The sequence below is a fragment of the Platichthys flesus genome, chromosome 5 (assembly GCF_949316205.1).
Source record: "Platichthys flesus chromosome 5, fPlaFle2.1, whole genome shotgun sequence".
In the NCBI taxonomy this organism is placed as follows: domain Eukaryota; kingdom Metazoa; phylum Chordata; class Actinopteri; order Pleuronectiformes; family Pleuronectidae; genus Platichthys; species Platichthys flesus.
Genome location: NC_084949.1, coordinates 8,243,347 through 8,271,193, shown reverse-complemented (window position 1 = coordinate 8,271,193; position 27,847 = coordinate 8,243,347). Strand labels below are relative to the sequence as shown.

General features: G+C 41.7%; 2 protein-coding genes across 2 annotated transcripts; both read left to right on the top strand.

Annotated features, from left to right (window-relative positions):
- Window positions 1-193: 193 nt before the first annotated feature.
- On the top strand, window positions 194-8,008 carry LOC133953504 (transmembrane channel-like protein 7). Its single transcript, XM_062387431.1, has 16 exons — window positions 194-317; window positions 1,349-1,601; window positions 1,765-1,913; window positions 2,072-2,227; window positions 2,315-2,400; window positions 2,490-2,635; window positions 2,717-2,864; window positions 3,159-3,341; window positions 3,553-3,698; window positions 4,738-4,852; window positions 5,163-5,260; window positions 6,040-6,223; window positions 6,316-6,446; window positions 6,690-6,845; window positions 6,940-7,018; window positions 7,108-8,008. The coding sequence occupies exons 1-16, from the start codon at window positions 302-304 to the stop codon at window positions 7,309-7,311; spliced, it is 2,250 nt and encodes a 749-aa protein (XP_062243415.1). The 5' UTR covers window positions 194-301; the 3' UTR covers window positions 7,312-8,008.
- Window positions 8,009-8,131: 123 nt separating this feature from the next.
- nomo (nodal modulator) lies at window positions 8,132-25,567 on the top strand. The gene is made up of 31 exons (XM_062387430.1): window positions 8,132-8,360; window positions 8,925-9,014; window positions 9,094-9,139; window positions 9,526-9,626; window positions 9,954-10,060; window positions 10,180-10,252; window positions 11,348-11,500; window positions 11,785-11,922; window positions 12,425-12,514; window positions 12,629-12,734; window positions 12,850-13,000; window positions 13,091-13,268; window positions 13,580-13,721; window positions 13,899-14,030; window positions 15,205-15,341; window positions 15,425-15,512; window positions 15,710-15,773; window positions 15,875-15,970; window positions 16,082-16,303; window positions 16,511-16,593; window positions 16,831-16,990; window positions 17,923-18,049; window positions 19,485-19,598; window positions 19,764-19,891; window positions 20,424-20,565; window positions 20,755-20,838; window positions 22,069-22,179; window positions 22,300-22,401; window positions 23,210-23,329; window positions 23,519-23,611; window positions 23,909-25,567. Exons 1-31 carry the CDS (start codon window positions 8,205-8,207, stop codon window positions 24,038-24,040), a joined length of 3,666 nt encoding a protein of 1,221 aa, XP_062243414.1. The 5' UTR covers window positions 8,132-8,204; the 3' UTR covers window positions 24,041-25,567.
- Window positions 25,568-27,847: the final 2,280 nt, after the last annotated feature.

Genomic DNA, 27,847 nt, shown 5'->3' with positions numbered 1-27,847 from the left:
CACATTGACATTATGTTTATTGATCGTTACATTTTCGAGGGTAGTTCTTCAAAGTATCAATCGTGGTGAAACACAACAGTAAAAGAATGAGATAGGGAGGGATGATAACCACAGACTGTAAAGAAGCGTCAGTGGGAGGCGGCTCGTGTTGGAGCTGCGGTCACATTCAGGAAGTGATCTGCGGAAACCTCTGTGTTGTCTTCCTGACAGATCCCGATGGACCAGTTCTGCTTCACTGTTCGCTACCTGTGATATTACAGCATATATAACACTAATAACTCTTCTTCCGGAGGAGGACACGATGGAGGTCGACTCAGGTAAACATGGAGTTAGTGTGATGTGTGTTTTTAGTAGTGTTCTCACTAATACGTTCATTAAAACTAAACTACTTCAACACTAGCTGCGAGGCTAATAGTGCTAGCCCCAAACTTTCGGATCGAACAGCTTCTAACCACAGGCTGACAACTCTGACCTACGACTTTTAATAAAGTTTAAAAATTACCTTTAGATAAGCACAAGCATGAGAATACACCGAGTTTCGTTTGTGTGTCTGTGTCTGTGTGTGTTGACCGTGTTCAAACTCTCCTCTGTGTGTTTTTACTCGCTCACTCTGCTTTTCGTGTTGCTGTTGTTGATGCTTAACACTGCAAAACAAGGGAGACACGTTTCTTTAGTCCTGGTCAGTGTTTGTTTCCCACACTGGAACCCCACAGAGTGACTGTCACTGGCAACACATTGACTCCTTGTGTGTTTTTATGTTACAGCTCGGTTGCGATGTGTGTGTTGGAATCTAGTGATTCATCCAAAACACACATTTCCCAGTGATTTCTCGTACGGCTGCATGCTGTGTGATTATAACCCGCTGTGATTTAACTTGTGATTTAATCCACTAGTGATATGAGCTGGCTGAAAGTACCCCCAATAATACAGATGTTCTCTGTCGCACACAAGATAATAAAGATCAGTAGGGTATCAAATGAGGAAATTCAAAAGTCCCTCCTTTAGATCTTGTATAACTTTGTGCTCTAAATCGTCTTCCTCCAGAAAATCTCTTGCTCATCAGGCAAAGATGAACTACTTGAATAAAATTATTGAAAGGCGTAGAGCCACAGTATTTAGAAATGATGGAGAATAGCTCTAAATCACAAATTGAAAAGTAATATTCTGGTTACTTGATTTTTCAGACTACAGTTCATTAAACATGGAGTACATTTGGTTCTAAATCAGGGCTGTTGCTTGCTGTTGTTGTTATTTTACATTAATTTGCAGATTTTTTAAATGTTTGTTAAATTATCAAACATTTTGTCACCTTTTGTAAGATCTAATCATGTTTATTCACCTCTTCAAGTGTTCTACACCGATCGTAGCGGAAGAGTCGCCAGTAACCCACTGCTGGACCAGCTCCCCAGCTACCAGTCCCTGTTATACCGCAGGAAGTCCTCGACCAGTACGAACAAGCGAAAGGGCAGCACTAGAACTCGGCTCAGCTCCTCTGGTAGCGGAAAAGACAGGAGAAGACAGGAGGAGAAGCAGAAGGCACAGACGGAGCAGAGACCCATCAGGGAACTGGCCAAGACCATGGCTGAGAAACGTAGAAACAAGTAGGAAACAAACCATTATACGGTCTCTACCAAGTCAATGTTATACATATCAGTTCTGTTTTTAAAGTGACTGGAATGTTTCACAAATCACTCATTTCAAAGGTTTGCCTGTAGTCTGCTAAGTTCTCAACTTAGTGATGCATTTGACTGTGTAACCTGTCAGGACGCAGCAGCTGGAGGAGGCTCGAGATCTCAGCAGCTGGAGACAGTGGAAGCAAAACACCCGCAGGAATCTGAGGAAGCTGAGGGATGATGTCAAGGACTGGCTGAGCTCCCTGCAGCTCTGGAGGGGAGACATCCACATGATAGAGGGTGAGAGATGAGTAATGATGGTGTCACTGTCAGAAGTACTGTTTCTAACCTCAGAGACATTTATTGATTTCTATTCGGGATGGTCATAATGATGAAATACTCCGATAGTGGACAAACTTTGGTTTTGTTGTTCAGTTTTATGTCCTCCTTTCTTTCAGGGATGTTCGGCACTGGGATCTTGTCTTACTTCTCCTTCCTGCGCTTCCTGGTCATGCTCAACTTGATCATCTTTCTGCTCATGTTCGGCTTTGTAATGTTGCCCATCATCATCGCCTCCCATTCGTCAGGGAACACCACCTACAACCAGAATGATGGTGAGAAGATACTAGTGTATTAACACCTGGAGCATAAACTGAGCATGAAATGGTCTCATACAACAAAAAATATCTGTTTCCACATAGGCAGTGTGTGCAGCGTGTATCCAAGCAGTGCTCGACGAGGCCTGGTCATCTATCATGAGCACATAACAGATCTGCTGTCTGGCGGAGTAAGTCCTTTTGTTTTACATCTGACAGTCTCTGGAGAAAAACAGTTTCCATGCTGTTTCCTCACTCACTCACTGTGCCTCATCTACAGGGCTTTCTGGAGCAGACCTATCTTTTCTACGGCTACTACAAGGTGGACAAAATCCACTTCCCGAACGCCACTTATAATTTGCCACTAGCATACCTGCTGGCCACTATAGCGTACCTGTTCCTCAGTCTCATCTGGATCGTTAAAAGGTACTGAAAAGACCAAAATCATGACACACTTCCATTTATTTGAAGTATCAGTTTGTGGCAGTATGCTTTTCTCTCCTCAAGGTCGGCCACAGGATTCAAACGTAGCCTGGTTTCCGATGAAGATCGCTTCCAGAGTTTTTGCAACAAGATCTTTGCCGGCTGGGACTTCTGCATCACCAACGAGAATGCGGCGCGGCTGAAGAGAAGCAGTCTGCTCTATGAGCTCAGGGTTAGTCGATCATTCTGTTCAACGTGAGCATTAGAGAGGGCAGAAGTGGTAATTTGCACTGCTGAGAGAAGCTTGGTTTTAATCTGGACAATAAACTTGTTTTTACATTGACACATGTAACCCAGTGCAACCTACAGCCGTTTCTTACTATGATCTAAATATTTTCATGTCTCTTCTTGGAGGTCTCTTTCTTTAGCTTGATCTTTTCAAAAAGCTCTTTTCAGTCGAGTAGACTGATGCCGTGTTCTTTGTCCAGAAATGTGTTCCATCTCATTTTAAAAATCGTATCTGCAGACGGATTTGGAAGAAGAGAGGATCAAGCAGAAAATAGCGGATCGCACACGCAAAGAGAAGTGTCGGATTTATCTCATCCGCCTCATCCTCAACCTCTTTGTCATCGGAGTATTGGCCGGTTGCTTCTACAGCATTTATGTAGCCACCATCTTCTCCCAGGAAGCACAAGCGAAATATGCAAAGGTAATGGAATCCAATCAAATCCATGAAAATAATTTTATAAAATAAAAGACTAAAGGTTATTTCTGTTAGTTTATCTTAAACTTAGTTTGAACTCTGGAGATTCTGTCAGAACCAGAAATCATTTTTTGTCTTTTTATTTTTATAAAAAAGCTATTGAGACAAAGTTGATATCAGGAGGCATCAAATCATTGTAATTTATTCTCTTCTGCAGGGGAATTTCATTGTGGATCTCATCTATGAGTATCTGCCCTCAATAGTTATCACCTTGGCCAACTTCATCACCCCCCTTCTCTTCTCCAGCATCATCAATTTCGAGGACTACTCCCCTGCCTTCGAGATCCGCTTCACTCTCATGAGGTGGAACATTCTTCCATTTATTGACCACTTACTTTTAATTGATGCTGAATCGCATTAGGATACAAATACTATGATAAGGAAAAGTTATTACATTTGCCAATGGGAGCTTATCATCTAAAAGATGAAACGCTCTAAATATCAGAACTGCCAGTCAAGTTTATTTATAGATTGATTTCATAAAAAACTTAGTGAGTAAAAATACACAATATAACATGACTCAAAATAATTACAGGTGAAAATAAATAAACTACGTAGATATTACAGATATAATATCATAAAACAGACAAAAGATGGCACTCAGTGGAACACATACCTCCACAAGGCCAATAGTCCCCTTAAGACATTAATTTACATTCACTACAAATGGATTTTATTTGGATCGGAATAATATTTCACACACTCATAAATATCAGTCCCCTATGCCTGATTTTTATTCATCTAGATCCATGAATTATTCTCTGGGAAATCAGTGAAAATATAGAAAAACACTGTATCTCACAATGTTCAAGAAAGAAATTAACATTCCAGGATCCCTCCATGATCCAGATCAGCACCAAGATTTAACGGTCATGTCCCAGCTCTCAACAAAACGTCATAGAAATCAGTTATATGGTATTTGTGTTATCCTGCTAACTGACACAAAAACAAATACAGACGAAAACTAAACCTCCTTGATGAACATTTAAAACAAATAAAAGAGAGTAAAAACAAATGAGATAACAAATTAAAACAAACAATACATTACAACAAAATATTATATAACAAGGAAATGACAACATTATTGATTCAGCAATAAATAAAAAAGGAGGGTTATTCATTAATCACACACTTATCTTCCTTTCTTTTTGAAGAAGATAGTTTTGTAGGAGAACTAGTAGAGTGGAAGATAAGTCCAGAGAGTGGCTCCATAGGGACTGAAGGCACCACTCGCTTATTTAAATCTTATTCTAGGTGAAGTGAGGAGACCTTTACCTCTGAAACCAATGGCTGAAAATAGCTGCCCTTTCTTTCCTTCTTTTCTCTCTTCCCTCCTTCTCAGGTGTGTCTTCATGCGGTTGACCAGTATTGGGGTGCTGCTCTTCTCTCTCTGGTCTCAGATCACTAAATGTGGGGATGATCCCTGCATCTGTGGCTACAACCATGTGCTTTATTCTGTAAGTCGTTTTCTTGTATTCCAGTACAGAACTCTGTGGTTTCTTGTTGTAATCTGCAGGTGCCAGTGCAAACTCACTTTATCTCTCTGTCAACAGTAGCTAAAAGCTCAATGATTTAAGAGGGTTTTCAACAATGAAGGGTTCATTGTTGGGGGGTTCATTGTTGAAACTTTTCAGTTGTAAGCCAGCCCTGTATTTATTCAGTCATTTGTCACCCATTTTAGTTTTCAACACATTGATGTATATCATTGCACATAAAGTGTAAAATCTCTCTGTTTGTCCCTCTGTGTCGCCTGGCTATGTTCCACAGTGCTGGGAGACCCGTGTGGGACAGGAGATGTACAAACTCACCATCTTTGACTTCATTATTATTGTCGCAGTCACCATCTTTGTGGAGTTTCCCAGGAAGTAAGTCTTGTGTTCCCTCAATATAAAAAAAGAATCATCATCTTTATAATCTCACTCGAAACTAAACAACCTCTTTTATTCTGATTACCCCCTCACCTCACCCAGCCTTCCAAACAAGGACGAGAACCTGTTGTAGCCTTCAGTTGTTATAAAAACTCAAAAGGTGTTTAGTTTGTCCAGTCTGGACTAGTGTGAAAAAAACATGGCGGCCTCTGTAGAGAGGACTCACTCCCAATATGAATATAAAGTATTTAAATATAAAAGGCTCATTCTAGGGTGTTCTAGAAAAAAACTATTTGTACAATTTAGATGAAACACACCCAAGTGAAAACATCAACGGGATTTTTTAATATTACCTTTTGCTAATAGATCCCTTTTACCTAAATCTTACACACTGAACCTTTAAGAGCAACAAAAGAGAATCCTTTCATATTTGGAACAAATGGACGAACGTATCAACTGATTCGATTTGGGTGGGCAATGGTCAAAATTCAAGGTTACACTGGCCTCACAAAACATGCTTTGGCTTCGTCAACAAGATATCTCAAGTCCTCCTTTTAGGACATTTTTCACTTGATCTCAATATTAAGTGATTAGGGATCACAGTGACCTTGTATGAGTCTGGAAGAAAATACATTATACACTGGTACTACTCTGGTTGGCAGAGGCTTACATCCTCAGGGTGGTAATACCCTTTTTTTTCTTTAGCTGAACTTTCTGTTCCATGTTCTTCAGTCATATCTATTATCAATGACCATGCATTTCCCTGTGCTGCTCAGGCTGCTAGTGAACCACTGGGAATGTGGCCTGACTAAGTGGTGGGGCCAGCAGGAGTTTGCCATTCCTCAGAATGTGCTCGAGATCGTCTACGGTCAAACGATATGCTGGATCGGCACGTTCTACTGCCCGATGCTGCCTGCCATCTGCACCATCAAATACTTTTTCATCTTCTACATTAAGAAGGTGATTTTTGCCTCTAAAATACATATTTACATGGTTTAAAACCAGGAATACAGCTTTTGATAACCTGCTTCCTTTCTCGGTTTTATTCAAAGGTATCACTGATAAATAATTGCAGACCAGCCACACGTCCATTTCGGGCTTCTCGCTCCTACTTCTTCTTCCTTGGCGTGCTGCTGATTGGTCTAGCTCTGGCCTGTCTGCCCGTCGCTGTCAGTGTAGCACAGTGAGTAATGACCATATTAAGTTTTAACTTCAGTCTCTGAGGCTTTAATAGAACCTCAAGAGCAAGTAATGACATCAGAGGTCAGTGTTTATATTATGAGTTTCCATTAATATAAAGCGAGACATGATGTTTCTCATTTCTTTCTTCTGCATATCAATAAATTGATAAAAGAGAATCATTCATTAGTATTTCTGATGTGTTCTCTTGGCATCTACACATATTCACCCTTCCCTGTTTCCCTAGAATAAACTGTTCCCAGGCCTGTGGACCATTTGTTAATTATACCACCTCCTGGGAGGTACTGACAACAACGGTCTACGAGTTACCTGATGGAGTTCGGACCCTGCTCCTCACTCTCTCATCAGAGGCCTTTGCCGTCTCGTTCTTTGTTGTTACATGGTAAGTTTCAGTCACAACTTTCAGCCTTAAGCAACAGCTGTTTTTTTCTCCCTCTGGTTATATCATTTTGACAAAATGTCTGTTTTGTCTGCAGTTTGGCCATGTTTTATGTGATCGCGTTAGCTGGAGCTCACAAGAGAGTTATCAATCAGCTAAGGGAGCAGCTAGTCATGGTAACGTTACACAAGAATACAACAATACATTTTCAGAAGATCGCCAAGCCATGTCATTCAGCAGTAATCCCATCTGTTTTGTTTATAAGGAGGGTCGAGACAAACGTTTCCTGATCCAGAAGCTGTGCCAGGCCCAGAGAATCCCAGCCGTCAAATCTCCAGTGTCCAACCCTCGGCACCGCAGCAGCAGCAGCAGCAGAAGCAGCCCAAGCTACCACACCAGCTTCTCCAACAATTTCAATGAAGCCCTGTTCCTCGCAAACTCCCCTCCAAACTCTTCCACACATGTGTAAAATACTTTACACTGCACATCGGATGCAGGACTGGACCAATGTACTGAAATTGGGAAAAAAGCCTTATTGAAACAATATTTTAAATGTCTTTTTTTTGTGAAAACACTGCATCTTGAGAGCTTCTGTGGACCACCTGGCATTAATGCGTCTTGCCTTTCCAGTGATCTTCTCTTGACAATCATAAAACTATTAAGAAACTGCAGTGCTAAGTATTTTTAAACCAAAAGTTTTTTTGTGGTGTTTCTCTCCTTCTTTTTTACTTAATGTTCTCTCCCATCATTTCCTTCTGAGAAGGACTTGATTACTTTAACCACTGGAGTTTGAAAAAAATATTCTCAATTTCATGCACTTTAAAAGTATTAACACTAGTCTTTACTTACTTGTATATCTTATATACTATGCATTTATTGTATGTCTTTTGTGTTTTTGAATGTAACATTTTATCGATATTATTTTGTCTAAGACTGCATGATTAGAAGAGTTGGTACATTTTACAACACTAAACTGTATCAAACCTCTTTACCAATTCTTCAGTCAGTTTTTGTAGCTCTAACATCACTTGGAGGGATGGGTGTGTCTGTAATAGTAGTCGATTTGGGGTGAATATGCTGTGTATTTTTTGTCAGGTGCCTTTTATATGACTATCTTGAATATGTGAGTATTTCCATAAAATAAAATAAATGTTTAAATGAGTTGACCAACTGTGTTTAGCTCATTTTTGCCTTGCCTCCCTCCTTCTGTTTTTCACCCTGGCTGTCGAGTCGAAGCACCTCCGTCCCGGCAGGGGTCGCTGCCGCCGCTCAGCGCCCCTCCTCGGTCGGACAGTGACAGGAGCTCAGCTGCTACGGAACCAGAGGAACGTGCTGTGTCTCCGGGCTCCTGACACACCAAACATGTTGCGAGTTACAGTCCGGGCCGATATAGGCTCCCTGTGGATGCTTTTCTGCATCATCTACTCCCAGTGCTGGACCGCGTCCTCGGATGTCATCGTCGTGGCCTGCGGCGGCTTCGTGAAGTCCGACGTTGAAATCAACTACTCGCTGATCGAGGTGAGAGTGCAAACGTCCCGGCTAGCAGCGAGCTAGCGGCTAGCGGTTTATCGTTGCGAGCTAAAGGTTAGGTGCAGGCTGACGGTTCACTTGAATGAATGACACTTTGGATAAAATGACTACTAAACCACGTTATGTCAACTCATTGAGCTTTCTGCAGCTATTACAAATGCGTTAAAGGTTTTATACGACATTTAGCTGCTCGCTATTTAGCTAATTCGTGTGTTTTCTAATGGCAGTTACGGTCGAAAGAAACCCCCTCAGGTTAATCAATAGTCAACATGAGTGTTTCACATGGCTGCTCGCTCTTCTTAAGCCCCTGGGTGTGGGTGAAGGAAGACGTTAAGTGCTGGTCATCACTGCTAATCCCTGCTCGTTCACGGGCTCCCACTGATTCGCCATTTGGTGTAATTAGTGGAAAGAGCTAAATCCCAGAAAGACTGCTCCTCATGTTGATGATAGCTGATACCCGTTTGTCCTTTTAACTTAGAGGTCAACACTGACTAGTCTTCAACTGTTGAATGAATTGTAGTATGATCAACGTGTGTCCTCTTTCATTCACAGATTAAACTGTACACAAAACAAGGATCCTTGAAATATCAAACAGATTGTGCTCCCATCAATGGCTACTTCATGATCCCACTCTACGACAAGGTACGTTAAACATTAACTCCAGTATTTTCATGCTCAGACCCGGTCCCTGAATTTAATCCCTGTCGATCTTTTTATGCAGGGAGACTTTGTTTTGAAGATTGAACCTCCTCTTGGGTGGAGCTTTGGTAAGACGCTCACCGCTGCACCCTCACAATTCACTCACTTGTAAGCTGCTTTCAGACTGAACTCCGGATAATCTGCGGGCATCCTCTGGAGGGGCTGTGTGTGAGAATGCCAAACTTATACTTAAAAAAAAAGATAGAGTTTTAAGTGATATGGGCCGGTGCTGGTGTTACACCTGTCTCCTGTCCGCTGCACCACCGCTCACCCTTCCACTTCAGAGATTTGAGAAGCATGTAAGGCAAATGCCAAAGAGAGTCCAGACCTTATTGTGCGAACATTCTCCAGAGTTCATGTCTGAAAATGACTTTTAATAATGCCAGCTTTTGCAAGAGGTTGTTTGCATCATCTATGTACTCTTCTATATGTCTGATTTTTTTAATCTCACCAGAGCCTACCAGTGTCGACCTCCATGTGGATGGGGTTAGTGACATCTGCACCAAAGAGGAAGACATCAACTTCATTTTCACCGGCTTTTCAGTCTTAGGAACGGTGAGATGTTTCCTGAGTTTTTTCCCCTTTAACTTGACTTGAAGACCATTAAAAATAATCTCTACAAAACAGGGTTGTTATATCTCAACAATTTCACTGATGTCTAAAAGTCTTGCAGCCTCATGCATTGCAAAAAAGTGCTCCGGTGTTTGACAGAATCAGTCCCTCACACATACATCAGCTGTTCAGATCTTTCAGTTCTTATTTACACACCAAATAAAGGTGTTTTGATAGTGTACCCACCCTTCATGCTTTTTCTTATCACAAATTATCTCTTACTAATGTGTCACTTGTTTAACCTCTTAATGTGCTCTGTGTCTCGTTCAGGTGCTCAGTAAGGGCCATCTCCTGGGCCCGGCTGGAGTAGAAGTCAAACTGAGCCGAGAGGGAACAGCAGAGAAACTCCAGAGTGTTGTCACACAGCCTGGAGGAAAGTAAGTGACCTGCACCTTTCCGTTCAATGGATGTGCAGAGGTGCTTCTGCAGTAAACACCTTGAAATTTAAATGTGTCATGGTTTAAGACCCTTCTTTTGTTTGGTCTTGCTAACACAGGTTTACCTTCCTCAAAGTACTTCCTGGAACTTATGACATCACAGCTTCCCATCCCTCTTGGTCTCTGGAGCAGGTTAGTTTATTTGTTTCAAGGATTGCGAACAATAGTTTCTTAGTATACACTCTAATCATTAGGTTACTTGGAGGCTGCTGGATGCCATTGTCAGTTTTATATTTTACACGAGTTCTAATAACCAAATGTGATCAATAGAATAAATCTGTGGTAGTTCATCTGTAATTCTAGCAAACATTTAAATATATAGTTTGTCTTTGTTACGTATTTAATTTCCAATAGGTGACACAAGAGTCAAGTAAAAGTAACTTTTATTACTAAGTTTTCGTGTTGTGGAAAATATTTTTTAACCTCTTAACATTTCTTATTTTTGTGCTAAAGTCCTGAGAAATTATTACACCAAAATTATAAGGTTATTTAACCCCTTTAGTTTTCAGTCATAACCCATGTCTCTTTTAAATGGTACCTCTTTATATTTGAATACAGCCAATGGTGTTTGAAGGATACTGAGGGTTATTTTTGTTTTATAAAAGAGAATATTAGGCTTTTTTATGGTGAGAAAACATTGGATTCATCTGAACTGATTCTGTGTCATCAGCTGTTGCTGTGATACAGAATTAGGAGCGTTTCAGTCTGGCCAATGTGTCCCACTGGTGTGACACGAGTTTAAGCGAATATTAAGATATTAACTTTTATATCCACTGGTGTTTCCCAAGCTAGAAATTAATCACAGCCAGATTCCTGTTGCCATTAGTCATACACAGAAAGAATGAAAAACTTCTGTAGGGGATACAAATTAAACTTTTATTAACTACCTCATTATGATGATTTCATCTGAGATTAGTAAAATCAGACCCATGTGTGAAACATTATTTTCACCCTCAGTCTTTAATAGCACTCTGCTGGCTGCCAAAATATCACAGTCTCTGTTGGAACAGTGTCAATGCTGTAGAGACTGCACAATCTCAGTGCTCTTTTTAATTTGGCCTCACCTTGGTATAGAAAAGTCATATCCACCCATTATCCCTGTCAAGTTAGCAGGTTTTCAAACTCGTAATCTAATGTACTCCTGCAGTAATTAACTTGCTCATGACCGTGTCATTATTCTGACCCTTCGCTGTAACGTTTGTTGTGACCTCTGCCTTTCTTCGATAGAGCACAACCTCCGTGCACGTCTCCAATGCCAATGCCCTGGCCGCAGACCATCTGGTGGTTGGAGGCTACGACGTCTCAGGGGAGGTCCGCAGTGATGGAGAGCCCATGAAAGAGGTCACCTTCCTACTGTACTCGGCCGCAGTCAGGAGAGAGGTAAAATCATTAATATAGAAACTGAGGAGGTGAATTAGAGGAAATCTTCATACTGCTTCTCTAATCTATCCTTTATTTTTTATCATTTCTACTGCTCTTTGTCTTTCTCAACTATCATAGAATCTAGTTTTTTTGGAAACAGCCAAAGTCAGGATTTTATTCTCAGTAGAATATCAAAGTGTAATGATTTTGATGTTTTGTTTTTGAACTAGAGAATACCTTTTTAGTTTAGATAATAGTGATGATAAGTGTTGATGGACTGAATTGTGTGTTCTGATTTGAAGGATGTTACTGGCTGCAACATGACCCCAGTGGAAGGGGCAGATCCTGGGGACAGCGCCCTGGTCTACCTGTGCAGCGCTCTGTCCAGAGAAGATGGCACCTTCGTCTTCCCCTCTCTGGCCAGCGGAGAGTACACTGTGGTGAGTTTTTTTTAATGAGATCAAAGTGACCTTGCTTACCTGCAGGAATTATGTCCTGTGTGTCTCTCGTGCTTTGGTAGGCCTCTGTTTACAATCCCCCAGTTTTGAGTTCTAATGACAACTGACAGCTACCATATGTTCTCTGTCATGTTTAGAAGGGGAGGGTGAGGTGAGGGGTATTCAGCTGCAACATGCAACTTCACCACCAGGTGTCACTAAGTTCTTCACACTGAACCTTTAATGTAAAACTAGAGAAAAACGTGACCAAAGAGGGAATCAACAAGAATCCTCTCAGTAATAGAGCTGTCAATTTTCCTCTTTAATCCCATTGAAATTCCATTACTAACCATTTGTATTATTCAATTTATAAAACGTTTTAATGATTTTGAATACAATTTATCTAAGTAAATATAATATATATTATAAATATATATCTTTATACAATTTACACGTTTAATTATTTTTCTCTCTAATTCATTTTCTGTGAACATCTTCCCTTCAGGTGCCATTCTACAGAGGAGAAAGAATTACATTTGATGTTGCACCGTCCAGGATGAATTTCAAGGTTGAGCACAACAGCTTGAAGCTCGAGGTGAAGCATAACATTATCTCCATTGATCATGTTTAGTTTGAACATTTAAACAGTTAGATTTAAAATCAGACATGTAACTTCACCTTGACATGCTGTCTCTGTCGCTCCTCTCAGCCAATCTTCCGAGTCATGGGCTTCTCCGTGACAGGCCGAGTTCTCAACAGTATCGAAGGGGAGGGTGTAACAGACGCTACAGTGTCCATCAACAACAACATCAGAGGTAACAGCACAATAGGACTCCACACTTACAAAGCAATAATTAAACAACCTGAAAATGGTGGAAGTGCATGAAGTGTTTTTAACTGTAAACACGTTTTCTCACTCTGTCCTCGCAGTCATCAGCAAGGAGGATGGTTCTTTCCGTCTGGAGAACATGACAGCTGGTACCTACACCATACGTGTAAACAAGGAGCTGATGTTCTTTGAGCCAATCACAGTAAAGATTGCCCCCAACACGCCCCAACTTCCTGACATCATCACAGCAGGGTATTTCATTTTATAAAAATATGCAGAAATTAAGCTTCAGTGCTGTCTGTTGCCACATTGCTAAACAAGCCGTATTTTGTCCCACACCAGGTTCAGTGTTTGTGGCCAGATCTCCATCAGCCGCCTGCCTGAGGGCATGAAGCAGCAGGGTCGCTACAAGGTCACCCTGACACAGCAGGACCAGGACAAGGCGTCCAGCCGGACCATCGAGTCCGACCCTCAGGGGGCTTTCTGCTTCCAGGCCAAACCTGGAGACTACAGCGTCCATGTAAGACTCTAATACCAGCTACAATTAACAGTATTGATTGTTGCAGAGATTCTAGGATGACATTATCTGAATTAAAACCTTATATAACATATCTTAAATTAGTCTTCATCTGTAGACACTTATGAAAGGTACAAGATGCTGAGCTGTAGCTCTTTGTATATTCAGTAATGCTCTAGAATAATTTAAATATTATGCTACATGGTTTTGAGGCTGCATTGGCCGAGATATAACTGATTCCACTGTGTGTGAAGTAGTATTAGAAACACTTGGTTTTCTACAATACAACTTTGCCTCCACTTCCGTGGGTTAAGGTGTCTCTCCCTGAGGCGGAGGTGAAAGCAGGCCTGGCTCTGCAGCCACAGGCCCTGGAGGTCTCCCTAGTAGACCGGCCCCTCACTGACCTCCTCTTCACCCAATTCATGGCTTCAGTCTCTGGAAAAGTCTACTGTCTAGGTAAGGGCATAGTAACATATCGCCTGTATTAATTAAACAGACTTGTGAGTTTTCTAATTATGTTATATGAGGCAGTATAAGATGTGGGATTTGACACAGATTCAGCCCAGAAGAAAATTTAAATCTATGGTTTTGCTTTTACCCAAGCTAACCTTTTGTCTTCTTGTTGACCTCTAGCGTCCTGTGATGACCTCTCAGTAACCCTGCAGCCAGTGAGTCGTCAGGGAGAAAGAAAGGCGGTGGCTCTGTCCGGCAGCGATGACATCCTCAACTTCTCATTCGACAACGTTCTGCCTGGGAAATACAAAGGTCGGGACTTGATTAATACTTTTCATTGTTGTACCTGTGCGATACAGTTTTGTGTGTGTTTTAAACAAAGCTGCTTGTGTGCGTGGACCGATATTAAGGACGTGTGTACATGCTTGTGTGTGAGGTGAATGACCAATTGCTATTCAAACCGGTAGTTGTAGTCTTGTCATGTGAGTCATAACCACGTCCGGTCTGCGAAGAGTCATACACTAAATCCCACGATTCCTACTGATCTATCCCTTTGTTTCTCAGCACGTTGAATTAGTGAGCTCCGACATAACTTGGTTATAACCAGTGAATGCAGGAAAATGAAGCTGTATTTTCAAATCATAAATCAAACCCCCAACAAATGACCCCACAAGGTTGTTCTCTTCTGAGAGGGTTAGCAGCTGATGGTTGGTATTTGTTTGCTTGTCAAAGACCTGTTTAGGTTAAACTATACATGTGATTGTTTTCAGAGATGGTATCAAATGTTTACTCGTGCTACAACTTTGTTACCTGTGCTACAAAACTGTCAACATCTGTAGCACCAGTGTGCAAAGGATGTAAAGCCCTGTCAGTAATATCTAGGACTCAGTAGAGCCATTACAAATCAGAGATTTTTGTTTGTTCTAGAAGAGCCTCATAATTTATGTGGAGCTCGAATGCAGAGTCAGCACAAAGCTTTGGACTGCAATAAGTCAGAGCAGGGGGAGTAAATAAAGTGATTCCTCCACCGTTTCAGAATCCATGAAGAAATCAGAGTAATTATTCCCTTAATGACTGTGGGAAAATCAATTGGTAATTACCGTCCTTCGATCATAATTGGGTTTTTAGGAGCAGCTATTTGGAAGCTCATATTATTTAGCTGTTGTTTCTGCACTTTATTGTGCCACATCTATCTCCCTCACTGTTCAATACACACGATCTATGTGTGAGACTACAAGTTAACTGCACACACAGCATTTTTCTGAACATTTACTCAGGTTGTTGTGTTGTCAGGCCAGAGTTGTGCAAGAAGTGAACTTCCTTCAGCATTTGCCTAGAGGAAATAATTAGCATCCTGAGGAAAGACAACTTCCACTGATTGAGGCAGCTTAGGTTTTTCCTCTGGTGCGAGTCTGCCAAGTTTAATCCTTTACAACAAATATTAACACTTTTGTTTTCCTGTTATTTTTACTTTCTCTCCTCTCAGTGAGTATTTCTCATGAGGAATGGTGTTGGAAACATAAGTCCATTGAAGTGGAGATTCTGGATTCTGACGCCTTGGGGGTTGAGTTCAGACAGATTGGCTACATCCTGCGCTGCTCCCTCTCCCATGCCATCACTTTGGTTAGTAACCAGTAACTTGACAACAGAACCAGTACCTGGTGTGTGTTATTTTTGTGATTCTAACTCAGTGTTTTCCTGCACAGGAATTCTTCCAAGACGGCAGCAAACCTGAGAATGTCGGCATGTACAACCTTTCTAAGGGCGTGAACCGCTTCTGCCTCTCCAAGCCCGGTGAGGTCCACTCTCCTCACCTCTCATTAGTTAAACATAGTGTGAATTAGCATATTGAGAAAAGAAAACATCAGGGTACCAACTGTTCCCCCGAGTATAGTTAGAGCACAGTGCTTTGAGCCAAAAGGTCTGTGTCAGACTTACCTAAATATAAAACTGGAGCAAAGTAATTAATCAACTAAAAATGGTTTGTGCAGGTGTTTACAAAGTCACCCCTCGCTCCTGCCATCAGTTTGAACAGGACTTCTACACCTACGATACGTAAGTAACCACATGCTCTGTCCATTCATTTCTGGGTTAAAGGAGTCATCCTCCCTCCATACATTTATGTAAAGTAATGAATGTTGACCTGTGTCTAACAGCTCGGCTCCCAGCATCCTGACCCTCACTGCAGTGCGGCATCACATGACTGGCCTCATCACCACTGACAAGATTCTGGACGTCACTGTGACCATCAAGTGAGACTCGTCATGGCTGCGCTCACTTTTCCCTGACATTCACTAACATTCACTGCTGAGCATGAATCTAAATGACTGGCTTTTATTTTGCACCTGCCCTTCCTCTGTCAGGTCGTCCATCGAGAGCGAGCCGGCGCTGGTGCTGGGTCCCCTGCGGAGTCTGGAGGAGCAGCGGCAGGAGCAGCAGCTGCAAGAGATTCAGCTCCGCCGCCAGGAGAGGGAGCGACGCGCCGCCGAAGAGGAGGGAGGTGCGAGGGACGACAGCCCACCAATCCAAGAGAAGGCTGATGAGCTGACAGGCCCATTCCACTATGATTTCTCCTACTGGGCCAGGTCAGTTTCTCAGGGTTTTCAATGCATTTTATGATCTTTAAACTTATCGAATTAATAAGGTTGAGCTCTGCAAGACTTCAGTTCACTCTAGAATGTACCTCATGCATAGACTCGTTTCCAGTTTCAGTTTATCATGTTGTTGATGGCACCCCAATGAATTAATGTAATGATACAGTGAGTTAATATTGACTGTACATGTCTGTGCAGGGCCGGAGAGAAGATCACTGTGACTCCCTCCTCCAAGGAACTGCTGTTCTACCCACCTGAAGTAGAGGCCACGATCACCGGAGGTAAAATCCTTCACACACATTGTCACATTCCAACAAATCTATAAAGTTTGTATGTACTTGTCTTTGTCATAGCAGCTATTAGGTATTTTGTTTTGTATGGTTATAATAATGTATCTCTACCATCATTTGTTACACATAGAAAGTGGAGAAAAATCACCTGAAACCATAAAATCCCTGATATTCTGTATCATGACAAACAAGCAACCTGAAGACTCATCACACTCTCTTCTCTGACAGAGTCCTGTCCAGGCCGGCTGGTGGACATCGCAGGACGTGCAGGTCTGTTCCTGGAGGGCAAAATCTCACCGGAGCTTCAGGGCGTTGGGATCTCCATCACTGAACGAGGAGCCTCTGCTCCTCTCATTACTGTGGCCACCAACGACGAAGGATCATACAGGTGAACCTAGCCCTTAAAATAGGAGATGAAAAGTGTGTAAAGCTCCTGGGTTGATGCCTTTATCTGACAGTAAAGGCTATCTTTGAGTTCTGCTATGAGTAAAAGTGCTTAGCAGGTCATTATGCACTAAATGGTGAATCCATTAATACATAAGTGCCAGAGCAAGTGTAGACACAGCAGTGACGTGTGGGCTCTAGTTAAAGCTCTGGTCCTAAAATAATTTGCTGTTCAGGCCCAGAGAGTTGAGATGGGTTTTAAACGGCTCTGTTAAAGGAGGTCAGCCAAAGAGATAATTAAATCTCCGTTTGTGCCAGAGAAACCAACGGGATCTTGCAGCCTGGTTAAAAAGAGCCTGATGCTAAACGCTGCAACACAAGAGTCACGAGGCTGAGAACTGCATCATGAAATCTATATTCTAAACGTTATATCACCGCTGATTATTAGGCTTCTTCTGTTGTTTTGATTGATTTTGCCAAATGAATCAGATGCAATACAATATGCCAATAAATTATAAGTACTGGGAATAGAGCTTTGTTTTGGATGCATGGCAGTACAATGGCTGTTTATCCAGTGTTAACATATTACAAAGATTATTCTAGTGAGTTGTTTCTATCACAAATTCACTCATCACTAAAAATCATCCCAACCCATAAGGTAACTGGATTGAGCTAAATATGTTCTTTGACCTCCAGCTGTTCATGACGTTCCAGACAATATGTTGTACATGTGAGCTGAATGTAATGGATGCAGCGTCACATCCAATTAATACAAACATTACAGGAATCGTTGGCGTTAGGAAACCTTACCTGACTTTCCGATTTTAGGCCAACAATTAAATAGAGAAATAAAATAATATAACAGTTACACCTTATAATAACTTTATTCATGGACATGTAGCTATAACTATTATATTTCTCCTGTCGTTGCTCCAGTGTGGGTCCACTTCACAGCGACCGGCAGTACGACATCAGTGCCAGCAAAGAGGGATTCGTTCTGAGTCCTGTGGAGGGAACTCAGGGAGACTTCAAGGCGTTCGCTCTGGCTGGTGTCACCTTCAAGGTAAACGTGACCACACTACACACACACATAGGCATCGCATCCCAGTAATCACCAGCCACTTTAACACCCACATTAGTTAGCTGATGCTTTCACCTTCACCATCTTTACAAGTAGAGCTCTTTGTTCCCATTTGCTGCTCTCTCTGATAATCGGGTTTAAACGAATGAGGAATGACATGACGAAAAGCACCTGTTAGTTCCCGCTGAATGTTTTCGTAAAATATAATTAGGAGAAAATACCAGTGATGATAGTTGAATCGGTTTCTGCTTTGCTGTGTGTCAGTGCCGCGCCTTTGTACTGCCTTTGTTAAAAGGGTCCGCAATTATCTGCAGCTACCATGAGATCCTGGCACAAATGATCAGTGTCTGTTTCCTTTTCTGTGTCACAAACTGCTTTGAACTTGTCTGTGCAGCATTTCTAAAGAGTTGTGGGTCCTTGTTTATCCTTCTTTTGTAAATCCAATCTGAAACGGAACATCAGAGACACTAAACTCACCTGTCAGCCTGATTGTGCCCACGACTCTACAATATGCCTCTCACACTTGAGCCACCACTGAGATATTTAATGATTTTCAAGATGGGTCTGTGCGAGTTTTGCTCAATTTAATCTCTATAAACATATTCTTCATGTGAATTTGCAGATTGTGTCCATAAGGGCAGAGATTTTGGGGCCGGAAACCAGTTTCCTGTTTGAGCAGGACTTGTCTGTGGGTAGAGCAAAAGAGCCTAAACACCCTGACTGAAATGCATCAGCTTCATTCATATACAGATGGCTGTTTATAGAGATTAGTCAAAATGTTGTCTGGACCTAAAATACCTAAAAAGAAGTATCACTGTTTGTGTTTAGCTTTGAGAAACGTTCAACTCATGGATAAAAGAAGCTTAACGGCAGCGTTTTCCTCAGACTGAATTCAATGAATAGCAGTAACGGGGACGCACTTCTATTTGCATGAAGGTCACTCTGGAACGCAACAGCTTCCGTGTGAAGGGTACACAAACTACACAGTGAAATATATGTTCTCCCGTTTGAGAAAGAACTTCATTGCGTGCCACAATTTCAGCTGAAAGTACGAGGTCTGACTGCGTGGATGATGGACCATAGCATGAGCACGCGGCAAGTAGCGCTGCACACACCAAGTTATCTTATCTTTTAAATGTTTTGTTAAAAAATGCTTTTGTTCATTATGAAACTGTGGCAGGACAAATGAGAATATGGCAGGTCGCCACAGTCAAGATGATCAGCACTGTAACTGTGTTAGACTAAACAGTGAATGAGGAATGGAAGACGGATCCACTGTCTACACCAGAAGCCCCAAAATATTGTCTGTGGCCCCCAGAGGCAAATTCAGATGATGGATGATGGTCGATAAATAGTCAAGTATTTGTCAAATCCTGATGTGAGCTATAACACATTCTCTCTTTCACTTCGTCATTAGATCAGATCAGAGGACGCTCAGCCCCTCTCTGGGGTCCTCCTGTCCCTGAGTGGTGGACAGTTTCGGTCCAACCTTCAGACCCAGGACACTGGCCTGCTCACTTTCAATAACCTGGTAGGGATCCAGCAGTTTGTTCTTCAGCTTTCACCTTTGTACTTTTCTTTCTGTGGTGTAAGATATCAGTCCACCAAGCTGTAACGCTGACCGTGAGGTGTTTGAATCTGTGTTGTGCTCTAGCTAATGGGTCTTTTGACTTGCTCCCTGCTCTTGTATCCTCAGAGCCCCGGCCAGTACTATTTCAAACCCATGATGAAGGAGTTCCGCTTTGAGCCGGCATCTCAGATGATCTCTGTGGAGGAAGGTCAAAACCTCAGCATCGATATAACCGGCATTAAGACTGCATACAGGTAAACAAATGTACCATAAATTGCTATTTCCTGTTTAGTTGGGGTAACCATCTTTACTTCGTAAATGTATTATGCAAAAGTTTTAGGAAATACACGTTCAAGAGGATACTTTAAAGAACGGTGCCATGTTATGAAATGATGACATAACAAACCAACTAAACACAGGAAACAGATAAAGACCTTAATCAATCCTGGATCTGCCTTTAAAACCAAAGAGAAATCATCTTGGGGAACTAGTCCCATATCTTCAGTTTTTAGTCTGCCGCAGTATCTTCTTGTAATCCCACACTGACTCCTTGAGGTTTAGCTCAGAACGGCCTGACCATCTGTCTCAGGCTTAATGTCATTGTACAGAAGAGATTTTGGTCTGATAACAAACGTCCCTAATGAGCTGGATTAGAAACTAAATGTCGTTAATTCCAAAAACTTGAACACAGTATTGTTTTCTAACCTGCTAGCTGTTGCAGTTTGTTGAATCCCGAAACGTCCTCTCCACGCATGTCTTTTCATCGTCTTGCACTCTTGTCCCCAGTTGCTACGGAGCAGTGCAGTCTCTGAGTGGGGATGCGGAGCGGGACATTTCCGTGGAGGCGGTGGGTCAGGGAGAGTGCAGCCTCTACAACGAGGACACAGTCACTGATGAGGCGGGACGCTTCCGACTCAGGGGTCTGCTGGTGAGGATGCTTAAAACTGTTCTAAATAAACTGAACTGTATCACACTGGTTTGGTCACCCACCTGTGTCTGGTGAAAGAGGCCGGTGACTGGCACACTAACTTGTCTAATCGTCATTTGGCACTGCATGAATAATTGGTGCTCTGTCGTCCTTGGTCCTTTTACTGGAAATCTCAATGTTTCTCTGCAGCCGGGTTGCACGTACCTGATTCAGCTCCGCGCTGAAGGCAACGAGCACATCGAGAGGGCGCTACCTCAACACAGAGCTGTAGAGGTAAGAAGCAAAAGATCCACACAGCTGTCCAGATGTGCAAACAGTCCTTCAGCTTTTAAGAAAATTCAAGAAACTTAAACAGAATTTGCTACAAATTATATATTAGGAGGAGCAATTCTAGAACGAGTCTAACCTCACTATCTGTTTAAATTGACTGGAGAACGTCCAAAATGTCAAAGTATCATTCAGCTAACAAAGAAAAATGTTGATGATACAGATATTGATATTTAGTCATTCCCATGTTTGCTGAGTGTTCAATTGGATTTAGCTAACATGGAATGAAAAGTTTGTAATCTCACGTGATTTTAGTGAAAGGCAAATTAAGAAAGCAGATATTTTCACGATTGGTTAATTGTTCCTGTTCTGTAAATAGTTGCTTGTTTGAGTCTCTGGAATGTTTCGGATTAGCTGTTTTTTTATGTCAAAAATTCAACTGGTTGATTGAGTGTTTTGGGGGAAATTGTGAGGGACAAAGGGTTTTCGCAATTTAATTGAATGAGCAAGTAATAAAACAACGGATCGATGCATCGATAATGAAGATATTTATTAGTTGCTCCCCTAAAATGCCTGTTGTACAAGATAAACTATAGAACCCATTTTTTTGCTTCGATGTCACAGAATCATAAATATGGTTTGAGCACTTTAACAATGTCTCTTACATGTGATCCTTAAAGCTCAAGGTCAGAGCTCATTCTTGACTTGATGACTGTGTTACGATCGCAAAGCTCCCGAACTGCCACTTAATGCACCTGAATGTGAAATTGTTTCCTAAGCTGATGTTTCCACAGTCAAGACTGAACTTTGAACCTCCACTTCAATATAAATACCAGATATGCAACCTGAACATGAACATATTGTAATTCTGTAGCCCTTTCCCTTATGTTTTGTACTGCAGTAACACAGGCATGAAGACTTTAATAATTGAATTGTTAAAATGACTGTGGGAACCCTGTGATTGTGTCTTATCAGCAGCCTTATCACATGGGCTCTTTTCTATAGGCAGAACAAAAGCAGCGATAATCCTGTTGCAAGTTAAAACCTCTCAGTTCATAATTTGAGTTTGTCTGAATAGGGCAGGCCCCCTAATCTCTGTGGCAAGACTGGAAATGCCTTAATTCCACTTAATTCTCTGCTATTATCACACTGTGTGACTTGTACGGAGCTTTCTCCCGACATTATTAGGAGTTCAAGGTTGTATCTGTCCACTCAGCTCAGTGTGTTCACTCTCAGGTCGGCAGCGATGACATTGAAGGGGTGAACATCATCGCCTTCAGACAGATCAATCAGTTTGACCTCAGCGGGAACGTCATCACTTCACCTGAACACCTCCCAACCCTGTCGGTACGACTGATCTCCTTATGTTACATTTTATAAATCTCTGAATCTTCCCTGCAGTGGTCACATGGTTGAAGTTTGTACTCACTTTTTTTCTTCCATTTTCTCTTCTTTTGGTCTGTGCAGGTGAAGCTGTATAAGAGTGACAATATGGACAATCCAATCAACAGCGTCTCTTTGGGACAGTCCCTCTTCTTCCACTTCCCTCCTCTGGAGAGGGACGGAGAGGTATCAGCTTGTCATTAATCCAATAGTCTGATTTTTCTAATCAACATTATTCACCGGTTGTTCACGGCAGAGGAGTGGTGGGTCACCCCCCCAAAAAAATCACGAAACGGGTATAAAATTAAATACTCAGAGCCCAAATATATAATATTTTTCTGGAGAATTCAGAAATTCAAACAATTGTGCAGTTTTCTTAACATCTAAATCAGCTTATATGAAGCCTAGTCAGGTGCAAGGACTTGATTGATGTGAAAGCCTACGACACCACCGTTGATCATTTCAGTATTAAGAGTTATGTGAGTGAAACTGAAAACAAGCCATCTAGTACATCAAAGGATGAAATACAAACAACATTGGTCAGTGGTGAATACGTCCTCAATGGCTTTGCTGCTTGTTAATCAACTGTTTGAGCTTTTCATAGTCACCAGCTAGCTCAGCACGTTGCCGGGGAGGAAGCACATTCTCAGCTGCCGCAACGCAGATGCTGCACCAATTGTGAGCAACCTTTCTGAGAACAGAACTCGACCACAAAACGAAAGGAAAAAGGAGGCCATCACCCGTTTAGTGTGGGTGACTGTGTATGTAGCATGTGTGTTTAATCACGGGTTATAGGTCGAGTCACCACGGGTCGGGTTTGGATTTGAGTGGAAGATAATGGCAGGTCTGCAAAAAATGGACCCCTGCAGGACTCTGATTCAGATCTTAATGCGCTTTTATGTTTCACTAAATCTATCGAATGCTTTAGGCTTAACTGTGACGCAGGACATGCTGCTGTTAGATCTAAAGCCCTCTCTCTCCACGTCTCCTCCAGACCTACGTTCTGATGCTGTACTCCACACTGTCCCGCTCCCAGTATGACTTCACGCTGCCCCAGGTCTCCTTCACCTCCACCGGATACAGCAAGCACATCACGCTCACCTTCAACCCCACTGTAAGAAACGGATTCTTTTTTATGAAACCAAACTGAGTTATATCTGCTGTTCTCTGTAGCAGCCTCTGTTTCTCTTGCAAAAACAAAGAACAACAGGAGTCACGACGAGGAGAGAAACAGTATTGATTTGGTTGTTGTCTCATCTCTCATTGTGTTTATATATGAATGCCTCTGTGTGTTTTCCCACAGCGTAAAGTGCCTGACCAGGATATTGCCCAGGGCTCCTACTTAGCTCTGCCCCTCACTCTGCTGCTCCTGTTGGCAGCATACAACCACGAGAAGGTAAAATCCTGCTCCACACTCGATGTGCATAGAGCTCCTTCCTACTCGACTATTGAATTTCTGATTCCATGTAGTTGTTATAAAAGTCACTGGACTCTGGCCTTAAAATGGCAAATCCTAAATAAAATGAGATAGAGGATCATTTAGTTTCATGTAATATAATCAGTTCTTATTTATTCATTCATTGAAATGAATCATTATTATTCAGGGGTTTATATATTAATATTTCAAACTTATAAACTGCATGGAGATATTTTTAGTTTGATGCCCTTCGTCGCCTCTCTCTCTCTCTCGCAGGTGATCCCGCTCCTGCTGCAGTTCGTGAATCGTATGCAGGGCGTGAGGAGCATGAGCCAAGTCAGCGCAGACAACGCTGCTATGGATGAAGCCAAACGCCAGGCCAAGAGACAGAAGGCGCGGCGCACATGAGGACTCACTTCAGACCACACCTTTGTCTGCTAAGCAACACGCCAGCTCCCATAATCCTCAGCAAACACTGGGTCTTCTCCAGTAGCTGTGGCTAATTATGGGCGCTAGTAAAGTGTTTAGCCCGCGAACGATGTAATTCGGCCCCAAGTTGAAGCTCAACATTAACCACTCGATGCGCATTACCACACCTCATCAGCCAATCAGGTTCACTGAACTGGAAGCTGACGTTTTACAGTTTTTTGTTTTTTTTTCTCCTTTTGAACCTTTTTTTCCACAAACACTCATTGTCGAAGAAGTTTTGAGAACATTTGATACAATATGAGCCATTTTTATACATTTGTAATTTATCTAGATCTGCTTAAATCTGTTGTGTTTTGAAAGCACTTCCTTTTGATGTTTGTCCTAACCTGGTTTAGGATCAGTTACTGTGGATAACCATGTCCAGAACACGGCTTAAATTCAATACGATTTAATCAGAACTACCAGGGATTTGTGAACAGGTTTTATTTAGACACTATAAAACTTGTCACAAAACGTTAAACAGGTTGACAAAGGCTGAAACACAATAGGGCCTCGTCACAAGTACAAATTAGAATCTCAGCATCGTGATGTTCCCTTTGAAGCTGCCTCTATGTGACTAGGCTCTGAAACAACATTTCACAAGCTCAAAACCTTTTTGTCCAGCGTTTGAACCATTGACTTGATCTTAAACTGCATTGAACGTTATAATGCCATCACCAACAAGCGTCTGTATGACTGATATCTGTGGGAAGGACGGCCAAAGATGTACCATCTACCATTGGCAGCCATGTCACTTCAATATCAAACACCCAACGGTCACTGAAATGCGCTCCATCCACTCCTGATGGTGATTTGTAAGCTGCTCAGTGCAATGCAAGATTGACTTGTTTCTCTTTTGGCTCAAGAAAGTGATGGTGGATAAGATGCTGGAATTGTGGGTAACATGGCGGGGGGGGGGGGGGGGGGGATACGGGGGCTTACTGACATTGATTAATTTATTAACAGAAGTCTAATCGGATGTGAATGTCTTACAAAGTGTGTGTGTTTTGTTTTTTATGATATTCTGTCAGATGAAGTGTGTGATGGACGACACGGTAAAGTAACATTTAAAATCCCCACAGAAGTGAAAGATGAGTGCGAACATCTACAAAGCGACGGTCGCGACTTTAAGTTAAACTCTGAGCGATGAGGCAGAATCTTAATTTTTCTGAAGCTCACTGTCTCACCGCTCAGCTGTCGGATGCTGTGGAGCCCAATTATTTCCCTGCATTCGATTGGTGCGCTCAGTGTTGTGGCCGACACTCACTGAAAGATGAAAAGGCCACTGACTATTTACAGAGTTAAAAGATATTCCAATTAGTCCACATTTAGGGGGAGTTAATTAGTTTGGTGGGGATGGGAGAGGGAGGGGTGGGATTGTCATTCGCTCAGAATCAGAATCTACTAATTCTTTTTCTTTTCTTTTCTTTTTGAGATAATGAATAAAGTTTGACTTGAAGAAAAGTTGATGGTTTAATGGTTTGGGCTCCAGGGGGCAATGTGATGCTAGACATTCATGTTTTCATGAAGATGCCAGGAACTGAACATCTCCTTATTCTTTGAGTATTTAGGAACATGATTTATATTGTGGTATTTAAAAGAGGGATCAATAAGTTTCCTTAACCCTTCTTGTCAAATCAGCAGCATATTATAAAATGTTGTGGTTCAATTTAGAGTAGACCATGTACAATATTGATGATATTGGGCTCAGAGAGGTTGCAATGTAGTTTCTTAAGGAGCTTGAAACTTATAAATATCTTAAATACCCACATCCAGAGCTGCCTGGGAGGAAAGAAAAAACCCCCCACAAAACTCTTTCCACCTCAGTGGTGTTAGAAGATAACATACGACACACAGATGAATACCAGAGTTAAGAGACAGAAACAGCTAATGTGAAAGAACAGTTCAGTTTTCAAGAGTTAAAAGTGATGGAAATAATCCTAGCCAGCAGCAGAAGCCACAGCAATCCAGACGTTTGGGATTGAAATAAATTGTGTTACAGTGATACTTAAAACGTCAGTTGTGGCTTCAGTGCATTAAAGTTGTTTCTGTCTCTTCAAATAAACATGTTGCTCCTCTAACATGACTTATTGGGACACAAACTTTTTATTGCCAGTAATTACACCTGCTTCTCTGTCTGCTATGGAAAAGGGTCTATTTTGGCCAGCATGGGCAAACATATAGTAAAATACTCAAAAACATCCCTGACATGCGATCAACTCTTCATTTTTGTAACTAATGACTAACTAAAACCTCCAGACTGAGGAGATTAGCACCTGACTTGTGTTTCCAGCTACCAGGTTATACAACTTAATTCCGTCAGATTGTTGGTCTCCATTTGACTGTGATTCTCTTTCCTTATTCTGAGCTTCTGGAATAAAAAATCTAAACACTTAAACAAAGGCAGGAAAAATGAGCCAATTTAGTTTTTGTCCAACTGCAACACCTCCCATGAGGCTGTGAAAGTGGGACAATGACTAAAGACTCATGAGGCACAATGCTATTCTTTACTGCTGGTGGACACACACTTTGTGTGTGGGCCCAGTGAATCTTCATCAAGATAAATTTATACAACCATGGCTATTAAGAAATACACCACAAGCCGATATATTTACAAGTAGTGGAGCCTGTACACAGGACACAAATTCACATCTGGCAGCATATGATATGTTCTCAGTGAATAGCTTTATATCCAAATAGAGTTAAAGTGCAATGTGTTATGAACGCATTCGTGTAAGAGATAAAGAACTGAGAGGGGGAGAGTAGGAAATCAAAAAAATCACTTAATGGCATCAGGAAATGCTTTTCAATACTTAAATAATTCCCTCTGCCCTTTACACAAATTTAAATAGATCTGAATTTGTATTTAATCTGCACCAAACTGCACACTAATAAATGTCAGTCCAGTAGATCCATGAATTATTTTCTGAGAAATCAACGAAAATGTTGAAAATCGTCTCGTTAAATATTAAAGCAACACTATGCAACTTTTTTATGTCAAAACAGCAGCTTAAAAATTAGTGTGATGGTGCATTGACTCTTTGTCGCAGCTTAAACTGGCCGACTCAGGTCCAGCACGTTAAACAGTAACGCTGAACTGAAGATCAGTTAATAAACTTAAGTCAGTAAAAACCATGTGCTTATGTCTGATAATCAGTCAGGGAACTTTTAAACCATCAAGAACTTCAACAGAGTTTGGAGGTTTTGTTGACACTTTTATCCAAAGCGACTTACAATACATTGCATTCAACCATGAGGACACGAACCCAGAACAACAAGACTCCACAAAGTACAATTTTCTTCAAGAAAGCCAGACTACAAAGTGCTATAGGTAAGTGCCGTCTAAGAGCTACTAAATCACCATTCTTTTTTTTGTCATTATAGCGGCAGCTCCTCAGCTTCAGAAGGCCGCTGATCATAGTATCCACCATTCAGTTGTGTGTCAGTTCAGTGAGTGGGACGATGCAGTCATCACATTATTCAAGCTTTGTCTTTGTCTTTACATGAAAACCGTTAGGTCGCTCGGTGACAGTGCCCGACACAAACTATCACCAGAGGGCGCTGTTGCTCAGTAAGATACATAGTGTTGCTTTAGAGAAAGTGAAAAATCCTGGGTTTGATTCTTCCACTGCCCACACACACCCCATCCCTCCTCCAAGTTCCGTGGTTATCTGTCCAGTTGTTGCATAATCCTGCTAAAAAACAAACAAACACGTGCAGATGAAAAAACCTAACCTGTGGCTGCTG

What these genes read in the sequence shown, in the direction of transcription:
- LOC133953504 (XM_062387431.1), top strand. An exon ending in GTCTGCTCTATGAGCTCAGG is followed by an intron (nt 2,865 to 3,158) that starts GTTAGTCGATCA and finishes TCGTATCTGCAG; the next exon opens with ACGGATTTGGAAGAAGAGAG. An exon ending in TCGTTCTTTGTTGTTACATG is followed by an intron (nt 6,846 to 6,939) that starts GTAAGTTTCAGT and finishes TTTTGTCTGCAG; the next exon opens with TTTGGCCATGTTTTATGTGA.
- nomo (XM_062387430.1), top strand. Translation starts at nt 8,205, where the DNA reads ATGTTGCGAGTTACAGTCCGGGCCGATATAGGCTCCCTGTGGATGCTT. An exon ending in GCTTTTCAGTCTTAGGAACG is followed by an intron (nt 9,627 to 9,953) that starts GTGAGATGTTTC and finishes TGTCTCGTTCAG; the next exon opens with GTGCTCAGTAAGGGCCATCT. An exon ending in TCTCCCATGCCATCACTTTG is followed by an intron (nt 15,342 to 15,424) that starts GTTAGTAACCAG and finishes TTTCCTGCACAG; the next exon opens with GAATTCTTCCAAGACGGCAG.